Raw genomic sequence first — 11,832 nt, forward strand, 5'->3', positions numbered from 1 at the left:
AGAGAAGTGTAGAGCACTTGACATGCCTTAGAGAACAACCACATTATGAGTGAGAAATATTTGAAAATCTTCGAGACCGGCACCATAACAAGTTTCTAGGTGCAGATTAGGTATAGTATGTTTTACTTTAAATGGTATTGGCTTATCAACTGCAATAAACTACCTGGTCTAATTCCATTGTGTAGTGTAGTGTAGTGTAAAATTGTGATTTTCTTCCCTTTATATAGTTCGGGTTTCACAACTCAAGGGTCTAATTTATTTTTGGTCTAATTGGTTTTATTATAAAAGTTAAACCAACACCATTTACCGTGAACCTACTATATAACAAAACAGTTAGTTGGCAAAACAATGAGTGTTACTAGGAAATAATTTGATGTCACTCATTACTTGAGGTGATAATGCTTTCAGATGGATATAGAAACATACATTTCAGTCGTACTCATCTCCTGATGATGCTAACTCGATTTGCGAAACACACGTTGAGGCCGAGACAGTATTTTTGGTCTGGTGCGGGAAAGTGTTTTCAATGATATATGACGCGTGTTCATAAGTAGAGCAGTTCTGAAATTCTTGAAGGATGACTATATATACTATTAGTCTGTTAGTCGATGACCGATGAAAAAGGAAACGGTCTGCAAAGTTTGACCCAGAGCATGAATATCTGGGGCACAGAACCTTTATTTTCTCTATCTGGGTCAGATAACCGTATAAAGGAAACAAAATGGACACAGAACAGCATGTTAGTTTATCTTAGTGTGTCGATCCGTGCCACCAAGTGTAATAATGTGAAATGTCACTTTTCATTTTGTCAGTCAACTGAATACTGAATGAATTGTGTCAAAAAACGGTTTTATTATTTTTATTTTTATGTGGTCTTCACGTTGTTTATGAGTTTAAACAATTCTGTCGTAATAAATTCCAATTTAACAGTGCTTCGTTAAATTCCAGGCATTTTAATATAGAAATTCAATCTATTTATAATGGCACCAGTGGACGTTGATTCACCCCCAGTAAGTTTTTTAAATTTTGTACTTTTTATTTCAGAAACCTATCTGTTGTAATTGCTGTGAAAGAATAGAAAACTTTGCCTACAGGTAGAAACTTATTTGTTTTATTATCTAGATTGGCAGATACGGGTTGTTCTAAAAATAGGGAGGGTGTGTCCAAATGTGGTTAAAATGTCGATTTGAAAACCAATTATTAGAATAATTGAAAAATATTTAGGATTTCGTTTTTCTCTCTGCAGCTTGACCAAAATAAGTATTTCTTTGAAAAAATACCAAAAGTATGAGGATTCTACAAGTGAAGAGGACTCTACAGGAATTTTCTAAATTTTTTTCTCATTTCTTTGTTGAATGGTTCAAATAATTTACTATTTCCTCTGTTTATAAAGTAGTATAGATAGATGGATTTATTGAAAGTGGTATGGCAATAAAATAACCTATTATAAATATGTTTTGATTTTTTACTGTCAGTACCAAAAAATTGTTGAGAGACTTCTTGTAAATGTGGATGTACCTACCCTACATTACTTTTATTTTTTCAACAGATTGAAATCCGTTTGAGAAATTTGACCCTCTCTGGTCATGTAGGATTTGATAGTTTACCAGATCAATTGGTTTCTAAGAGTGTCCAAAATGGATTCATCTTCAATATCATGTGCATTGGTGAGTATTCATAAGAGAATTAGAGTAGGATAATCACATACATGTTTAATTCATCCTGTTTACTGGGAAAGCTAAAATATAGAAAAAAAAAATGGGAACTAATCATCAACGAACATTAGAAACAGCTCCATTTTCAGATGCTGAAAACTTTCAGACTAGTTACTAAAACTATTATTCGTGCTTTAGGTGAAACCGGACTAGGAAAATCTACTTTGATGGATTCTCTCTTCAATACTGATTTTGAATCCACACCCAGCCCCCACAGCTTGGATTCAGTTCAATTAAAAGCTCACACTTATGAACTGCTGGAGAGCCAAGTTCGTTTAAAGGTCAGAAAATGGTTCAGCATGATCAGTTGCTTTAAGCTACTAAATACAAGTGAATCTTGTGAAAGAATTAACCCCATTTACTTTTTTTGATTGGTATGAAATTGAGAAAAACTAAACTACTAACAGTTATTCGTTATCACAACTGGCAAAACAAACATATATTTCGTGATGAACAATGTAAGGTTCTTGAAAATCATTCTAGACTAGTTAGCCGCTTATATACATTTTGCTCAAGTAGAATCAAGACTCACGTGTGTCAACTGTACTTATTTTCTGATAGTAGTCACTCTATTAACCTACAGTGTAGGTGGATTGACTGAAAACTAAGTCAATTTTGAAGGCAAATATTTTGAAAAACAAATATATGTTCTTAAAGTTTTTTGTATTAATTTAAGAAGTGACCCTTCTCTAGGTTATCTCACTGGAAGATATGAATAATAATGAATTTATACATCTACCATCCTGTTTGAACTTATGAGTTCAATTTTTTGTTTAAAAGAAAGTGAATAATATTTTGCTTTCACTTGAAAGATCATACTGAAAATTGTAGTTTAAACCAAATTATGAGGTGGATATGCTCACCACAAGTTCAGAATATAACTATTCACACTATTCAACGTATTAATTGGGATTTTTAATTGTGGGATATCAAGATGTGGAAAAGTTAAGTAACATCTTCCTTATAATCTACATTGTATTTTGATTATTATTCCAAATTAGTGTAATATTCTTAGTCAATTTATCCTGATTAATATCAGTGCAGTGTAATATTCTTAGTCAATTTATCCTGATTAATATCACATTGAATCTTGAATATCCTTCAGGGGTCTATTCATTCAGAGGTTGAATTATTTTATGACAGTACATTATATTGTTTTTATTTCTCTACAGCTCACTGTTGTCGACACTGTGGGCTACGGAGATCAAATTAACAAAGAAGACAGTTTCTCCGCGATTGTGGACTACATAGATGCTCAGTTTGAGTACTACCTTCAAGAGGAGTTGAAAATAAAAAGATCACTGTCTACATATCATGACTCTCGAATTCATGTGTGCCTTTATTTCATCAGTCCCACAGGGCATGGCCTGAAATCTATCGACTTAGTTTGTATGAAGCAACTAGATCAGAAGGTGAACATTATTCCCATAATTGCAAAGGCCGATACAATTTCCAAAACGGAACTCCAGAAATTCAAATCGAAAATAATTACAGAGTTGAAGAATAATGGGGTGTCGATTTATCAATTTCCAGTTGATGATGAGTCTGTTTCAGAAATCAATGCAACTATGAATTCACACATTCCATTTGCTGTGATCGGAAGTACTGATTTCATCAAAGTAGGGAACAAGATGGTCAGAGCAAGGCAATATCCATGGGGTACTGTGCAGGTTGAGGTAAGATTTAGCTGTTTATATTTTCTTATGTTAGACTCTGTTTTACGTTTCAAGAAAAACATATTTTGGACATAATAAATAATCAATTCATTCATTACACTTTATTATAAACCGTACAGTAATGTTAACTGTCATATATCAAAATGGTTTGAATGGTGAAAAGATGAAAATTGTAAGCATCTTCGTCTTGAAATGCTCATTAGACATTAAAACACCTATTATTAACATCTCAAACTGAACCCTCTGGTTTATGAAGAAATGAATGGATCTTTATTGAATAGAAAACTTATCCTAATATACATAGACTAGATTAGATAGTAAAGAAATATATCTTTTTTGAAATGTTTATGTAAATATAATTAAAATGGCCATTGAAAGAAAGAGTGTTATCTAGCATGAAACCCAAATACTTAATCTTGTTTACAAATGTGATTCTTTTCACAATTTCTTGAAAGTTTATTTTGGTCAATATTGACATATTTTATTTTATGTGGTGTGGATATTATCCATACTTCTTTTTTTATAGTTTATTGTTTTTTTTTGTCCCTTGGGAGCTGTGTGACTTGTCCATTTAGTCCAAGTCTCCAGAAAACACTGCAGCCTCTTGGGCTTATTGCGTTTATTCTTCCATCTTCTCATGACACCCTCCATCAGTCTCGTTCCCTATACTAGTTTGTACAGGTTCCGTGTTGGATATTCGTCATATTCTTCTGGGCGTAATTTTGTATGTCCATATATTGCCTGCCTCCTGTGATTCAGTGCCTCACATTCGCTTAAGATGTGTAGAGCTGTTTTTATCCTTTCGTTACATAATCTGCAGCTGAGGTCTCCGTTGTACAGCCCCATTTTATTCAGGTGTCCTCTAAGCAGACAGGATAGTTATGAATTGTTGCTAGTGGGTTGGTGATTTTGTTGAAAGCACTATCCAAATTACTACTTGAAATAGAAAACATTGTATAATCAGCAAACTAGTTACTTAAGTCATTGGAATGAAAATGTGCATGTCATTTACATACAACAAGAACAATAATGGTCCCAAGACCATTGTGGAACGCCAAAAAACTTTCAACGGGTTGAGGAAAACTTTTTGGTTGATTATAGTTATTTGTTTATGAATTTTGAGGTAATTTTTTAACCACTCAAGTACAATTCCTTGAGTACCAGCAACTTCTAGTTTTCTCATAAGAATTTCACAGTCGATTGTCTCAAAAGTTTGTTTCAAATCTAAGAATACTGCAATAATGTAATCACCTTTATCAATACTTCCTTTCCATTTAGTAATAACTAACTTTACTGATGATTCAATGAATAATGTCGATAGCCTGATTGATTTTCACAGAAAAAATTAGTATTAAAGTTTTGTAATCACTGCCGACTTACTACCAGTTATTATGTGGGAGCTATCAGGAATTCATCTAAACTTCTGAATTATTGCAGATCTAAGTAACATTTCATACATGAACTGGACAACAATCTATAAGTGGTTGATAACAATTCATATTCGAAATTTTATGAAAATGAGTTTAATGATAGTGATTCATTTCTTGTTAATATGTTACTAGGAAATTCAATTGTTTTTGTTTATTGATTTTCAGGGATTGCAGCAGGTTGAATTTTCCTCCGTTTTATGTAATATGTTGTATTTTATATTGAAATCAAGGTTGTTGTCTGAAAGGTGGCAAGCATAGATAGAATTGGTTGTTTGGTTCAAAACATCTTTTGTGTGCTGAAATTCTCGTTTTGAAATTTGCTATCGTTCGTCCTATAATAGGTAATCAACTTGTGAGTTGAGAACCTCATCAACTGAAGGATACTAAACTGAATTTTACCATATTTTCAGGTGTCACATTAGTATCATTAGCATTTTAAAGTTGTTACCATTTCTCTGGTCGATTGAATTAGCAACCCAAGTTTTTGCCTGTAACATTGTTATTAACAATAGAACAAAATATTCTTAAAAAATTTCAGCCTCATTTGTTTTGGACAGTAGCTTGGATATTGTATTTTTCATTCATTTCAATACTATTTGTGTAAGAGTTGATTATGTGTACGACAGGTGTACTATCACACATAAATTCATTTTTAGCTTTGACAATAAGAGGTTGTTTTCAAAACATAAAAAATAATATTGCAATGTTGAACAGATATATCATTATTTTGATATCTGACATATACTGAACTTTTTGCAGAACGAGAGCCATTGTGAATTTGGACAACTGAGAGAGATGCTCATCCGCACCAACATGGAGGACATGCGCGAAAAAACGCATTGCAACCTTTACGAACTCTACAGGAAAAGGAGACTGGAGCAAATGGGATTCAGTGACGTAGACGAAAATCACAAGCCCGTGAGTTTTCAGCAGACATTTGAAACGAAAAGGTCCACTCACCTGCAAGAACTGCAACAAAACGAGGAGGAAATAAGGCAGATGTTTGTGGCGAGAGTGAAAGGGAAGGAGGGCGAGTTGAAAGAAGCAGAAAAAGAAGTGAGTTTGATTTTATCATCGATGGGAAATTATTTTAAAAAGGATTGATTAGAGAAAATCTACAGGGATATTTGTATTTTCAGCTACATGCAAAGTTTGATAAGCTGAAGAAGGCCCATGCTGAGGAAAAGAAGAAGATCGAGGACTCATCCAGAAAATTGGAGGATGAAATTTTAGAGTTCAACAGAAGGAAGGCTCAGTATCAGCAAATGGGTCACCATACTTTGACTCTAGGTAAAACCAAAAAGAAGTAATGGACTGTGAAGCGACTTAAGACTATATTTTTATATATTTTTTTTTCAATTTTTTATATTTTCAGCACTAGAATAATATTTACCTTTTTTAAAGATCTGATATTTTTATACTCTATGCTTATACCGAGATTTTTGTATCAAAAAGAAACACACCTCATTTCCTATAATCACAATTTTGTTTTTGGTATTCTAGAGTTGTTCAAAATATTACTGAACTACTCAACTCATTATTTGAAATATCGACTATTTTGATCACAAAATGTTATATAAGTTACATTATATGATAATGAAGGAATGAAAAAACCCACTAAAACCAAAGGAAAATCAAATTTGATAAAAAGTCAACAAAGAAATTCCAAATGATCTCAGTCGCTGACCCTACCTAACTGCAACAACCTCATCCATCTATGGGGATGTTATTTAGATCTGATCCATAGACATGATAATATATGTACTATGCGTGATGACACTTATATATATTCTATCTGCAGATCACTCAGCATCTTGGCCACTGCGTCACAGTATCATGTGATAAGTCGGATCCCACAATTTTCACTTGGAAATATGCAACATGTAAAACATTGTGATATTGCATCTAACGTTGAGTGTATGAATGACATGAATGCTTCTTTCTTTAGTAGTTGGAGTCTATGTTCTCACTTTATTAACCAGTCCATGTTTACTGTTACGTCACTGATCTGATCGTATTGCTGCGCCTCTAGAACAGCAAATATGGAACTGGAGTTGTCTAAAGCTTCAGAACGTATTCTTCCCGCACTGTCTTTACCGAAGAATCATCGAACCTCAGCCAGCAGTTGTAGTCGTCGTGGAAGACATTGGTCACGTAGGGTCCATTGTTGGCATACTTGCCGTCGTGGTACACAATGGCGAATAGCTCTTTTGCAAGTCGAATCCAAACTCCAAGGCCTTCATAATTTTCCTGCAACTCTCGTGGCTCTAATCGAAAAACTCCAGATGTAATATGAGGATGACTGAAAGTTATGCACCCCAAATGGGGTGCTGGTGTTGCAATAACAGCTTGGTCATTCTTAGCATTTTTATCCATTATCCTGTCTTTCGTCCTAATGTTAGAATGTACATAATCAAACTGCCTTACAAAAAGACACATTCCTACTTTAACCTTGGTGGATTTCTTCCTCTTGTTTGACGAGATGTTTTTGCTCTGGCTGTTCAGCAAGTTGTAGACTGGTGGACATATAATCAAGGCTTGCAAAATGTAGTTGATGTAGAATCATTGAAATGAAGGGTGTTCGCTTTTGAAGAAATTATTATTTTCTTTCGAAATGTTACAATATACGGAACGTTTTTTTATGTGCAACAAATGAAAAATCAAATGAAATTTGTATAACGTATTTTTTAGACCAAATATTTTTATATTTACCTTTGAATATATTTTTACACGTTTATGTGCCAATTAAATGTTTGTATATTTTTTATTGTAATTTGTTGTTTTGACCACCGCCTAAGATTTGAAAAGGGGGCGGAGTTGAGAAAAGGTTCAAGAATCTCTCTATAGTATTTTCTAGGTATTTTCACACTCGAAAATTAGGTGATATTTGAGACCAGAATTTAAATGAAACTGTCAGGTACTCGCAATCTTTTCTAAGAATATTAACGAAGAAAAAATCGGGGTTTTTCTGAAGTTTAAAATGTATGCATTAGAACTACCACATCTGAAGTATGCTTCTGAATTCTTATCTTCATTGTTCAGTTTGATTGTCGTAGAACATTAACGTCATTTTGACAATCTGAGGAACATGTATTTGTTAATTTATCGAGCTCATGTTCTATACTGTGATGTATTATTCTAAATTTATAGGTTTTTAAAACCAAACAATCAGTGTACCTACAGGAAATTCGTGAAACATAATAAGTTCAAAGATGGTAAATTTCCATTGGCTGCTTTGAAAAGATTATCGTTTATGATGAAACTGATGAAAAATACTAGTAAATTAATAATGATAATATTTATTTCTTTGGTTGAAAGGTACAGTTGACAAAAATCAATACACAATAAACAAAGAAAATGTCAATTATAAAAGTAAATGTAAAAACATATAAATGTAAATAACTACATATAACCATTTTATAAAAGTCAGTCCAAATAATATGTAACCATATAAGTCAATCAAAATAATATAAACAACACAATAACACAAATAGTAATAAATATCCCTAAGTAATAAAAGTAAAATATAAATGTAACTAGTTATAGATTATAAAAAAGCAAATAAAATATAATCAACACACAACTTCCCAAGATTAGATCTTTCTCCAAAAATACTTCCATACAAATGCTTGCAATAACCATAACCTATTTATTGCTTGCTAAATAAGTGTATGGCTTTGCTTTCTCAGCAATTTGTCAGTCTTCCTTGAACTAAATAATAGCAAAAATTGCCTTTGACACTGACTCTAAATCTTTCGAAGTTTTTGAGGCAACAATTTGTTTAATGAAAAAAGAGAGTTGTAATTCGAATGATGGAATAATATATAATATTATTGTAAAACGACTAAAAGTTGAAAAATTAAACAAACAAATATGAATAAGAAGTTTTTGGAATTATTTCAAAGTGACTAGAGTTTAACTCCATATATGATGAAAATGTTACAGGCTACTATTCAGAGGATGAGGTAAGTGCATAGTTTATGAAGTTCTGTTGTTAGCCTGTGAGGTTGGGTAAGAACAAAGTGATTATGGACTTCAAATGGAGTATTTTGTTATTGTAAATATTTACCAGATTTCTTCTTGAAGATTATCATGTGAAGATGAATGCTGCCCTACCTACTTTCGAACCTCGAAGTTACATCTAGAAGCACTAAGGCCGAAAAATGCGAAAAGCTGCCCTGTCTAATCGGGGCATATGATTCTCAGGCTCAATGATCACCTACCTTGTGGTTTTGGAGGGTGGACATTAGTTATTGTTGTTGGCGAGCCCTCTGTAGTATCTGAACTTTGGTTATGGGGTCCAGTGAGCGCAACATTTTCGGTAAAAATTGTAACGATCTTTATTTATTATCACGAATATTAAATGGCAAAAAATATTTTCAGTTTTCATTTTCTTTTCAGTAAAATTCATGTCTTTTCAGTAAAAAGTAAAACTCATGTTCTGCATTTGAAAATAAACACTTATAAATCATTTCAGTGATTCCCCTGAAAAAAACGCCGGCCGCCGCTGCTCTGCGTCAATCGACTGTGACTTGCCAAAGTCTCGCTTTACTCTACTTGTCTTCCTCGGTTAAAGTAGGTGTCGCGTTGCCTTGAGAATATTCCTATCGGCTTTTGAAGACTTACATTTGGATATATAAGCACTACTAACATGCAGATGAGACGAGTCTAGTTGAAAGTGCGGAGTGAGTTGATAATGCGATAGACATGCGATAGCCTCAGTCTGAAATTCAGTTAGAGTTTTTGTGTTTTACTGATAGAGTAGTAGTGAAATGAAGTTGAGTTTAACTCTACATTATGTACAGTTGAATCTTCTGCTTTTTCACTGGAATATTTTGCTAAGTTTTGGAGACCTCGTAGTGTCAGTGTAAGAATTGTTGCTTTCTCCTTATTTTTCCATCCATCTGCAACAAATCGACCATACAGTTTCGCCATCAAAGGTTGGACGTATAATAAAACTACTACTAGAAACGACAGATGTTTCCGATTAGCATTTTTCCACAGCGATCCTCTTCAGCTTCAGGTGATTATTTCCGAAGTTCCCGGAAAACCTCTTCAAATTATAATTTTTTCAAATTTTTCCTGAATAAAATCCTCAACCTCCCCTTTACTCACTTGACAAGGTTTTAATTCTTCAATTAAATGAAGGTATATTTGATTGCCTCTTTCTTGTTTCTCCAGAATATTCACCAATAGTTCACGATCTTCCTCTCTGTCTCATTTTTATAGTAATTCACGGTCGTCATTTCGGCGTAGTCGTTCTTCCTGACTTCTTCGTTCTTCATTCTCCGCCAGGCCCGCTTGCAAAGCCTCGATCTTTTTCTTCAGTTCTTACGTCCGGTCGTAATCGATACGTCTTGTTCTCGCAATGAAACAAAAAAATAGTCAATTATTCCACTTCCGACCGTTTTTATACATGGATTCGGCAATAATTGACCACTAGTATACTATACAATTAAACTCAACTTTATTTGACTACTACACTGCCAATATAACACAAACGCTTTAACTGAACTTCTGACTAATTCTCAAATGACTACTTATCGCCTTATTAGCTCACTTCGTAATGCACTTCCAACTAGACTTACTTCTTCTGCCTGTTGGTAGTATTTAAATATCCTAATGGAAGTATATCTGAAGTCGATAGGAATCTTGTAGAAGTTACGCGACATCTAGAACGAGAAACGCAAATAGATTCCATCGCGACCTTGGCTAAGTCATAGTCGATTGACAAAGACCAGTGGCGGACGGCGTTTTTTTTTCAGGGGATAATTTACCACATTATTCATTTCCTGTTCCAGTATAGGCCTAGAAAATGTTCAGCTTTCTTTTGTGATGAGCTAATTTAGTTTTTCAGTTTCATTTATCACAATCCTGCTGTCATTTTCTGCTAAGGAATCAGCAACATCAGTTATTCTTTCAATTCCATTTTGTGACCTGGTACACATAAAAATATTACTTCATTTCTCTCTACCAGAAATCGTACGTTAAAAGATTACACCTTATAAATCCTTAGCTCGCGCAAGTTTCAACTCTTGATTGTTGTGTGAACTTTATTGTTAGTTCCTGTTCATCAATATAATACAAAAAACATCCAGATCAGATATTCAGCATAATATTGAGCTGTAAACCTATGATCATGTAGCCTTGTTGTCAGATTATGAACAACTAGTGACCACAAAAGAAGCGACAGTATCACTTCTTTGAAATTAGATAGTATTAGTCTGTTGCTATGAGGATTAACTCGTATCCACCAGATTAGTGAGAGATTCACGATTCGTTCTTTCAGCGATCTGAATGAATTCATATAATGTGTTGTAAAATACTTTCATTATACATATTTTTTTGCAAGAAAGTATTTTTAATGCTTTCGACGGACAGAGCATCAACTTCCTGTCTTATTCACCACTAAACACCCGGTATTATATTGGCCTGAAATCAGACCGTTCAGTTTATATTCGATTTCATTTTATTTGAATAAACATTGCCGATGATTGAATGTATACGCTGCCTCTTGGCTTCTTGGGTCGGCCTTTAACCTTATTACCAGCTACCGTCAAATTTTATTTACTGGAAAGGTCCGTACGAACGTAAGGTTGGTACAAAATCAAAATAAAATATTTTACACATCTTGTTGGAATCTCTAAATCGGTATATGAATGCAGGAAATAATGAACTATTAGGTTGTTTCAAATGTTTTGTACATTTTTATGACTATACTTTGAACTGTAATATCTCAGTGAATACCTATTCAATTTAATCGAGATGAGCACCACTTGAATCAGTGCACTTTTGCCAACGTAAAGTCGATTGATTCCGTCAGCATAACAATGGCGTGATCGGGATTCGATGAAGTCGACGAAGAACATTTTTGCTTGGTCCTGATTGGCGAAGGTTCTACCGGTGAGAAAGTTATTGAAGTACTAGTCGGTTGGCGAGGGGTCTCCGGAGACAAGAATCTAGTGTCATGGACTCATGTCATCAAGGCATGTTGAACGAAACCATACCTTT

The 11,832-nt window shown here is 33.8% G+C and overlaps 1 protein-coding gene across 1 annotated transcript; it reads left to right on the top strand.

Moving 5' to 3' along the window:
- Positions 1–792: 792 nt before the first annotated feature.
- Positions 793–7,586, top strand: LOC111517862 (septin-2). Its single transcript, XM_023174148.2, has 6 exons — positions 793–1,010; positions 1,550–1,667; positions 1,854–1,996; positions 2,888–3,391; positions 5,581–5,877; positions 5,961–7,586. Exons 1-6 carry the CDS (start codon positions 981–983, stop codon positions 6,129–6,131), a joined length of 1,263 nt encoding a protein of 420 aa, XP_023029916.1. The 5' UTR covers positions 793–980; the 3' UTR covers positions 6,132–7,586.
- The last annotated feature ends 4,246 nt before the right edge of the window (positions 7,587–11,832 follow it).

This window comes from Leptinotarsa decemlineata, unplaced genomic scaffold (genome assembly GCF_025532065.1).
Source record: "Leptinotarsa decemlineata unplaced genomic scaffold, Ldec_3_MD MMD2_tig00026328_RagTag_RagTag, whole genome shotgun sequence".
Taxonomy (NCBI): Eukaryota; Metazoa; Arthropoda; class Insecta; order Coleoptera; family Chrysomelidae; genus Leptinotarsa; species Leptinotarsa decemlineata.

Excerpts from the sequence above, each read along its gene's own strand:
- LOC111517862 (XM_023174148.2), top strand. The coding sequence starts at position 981 with ATGGCACCAGTGGACGTTGATTCACCCCCA. Across the intron at positions 1,011-1,549 it reads TGGACGTTGATTCACCCCCA|ATTGAAATCCGTTTGAGAAA; the intron begins GTAAGTTTTTTA and ends TTTTTTCAACAG. Across the intron at positions 5,878-5,960 it reads TGAAAGAAGCAGAAAAAGAA|CTACATGCAAAGTTTGATAA; the intron begins GTGAGTTTGATT and ends TTGTATTTTCAG.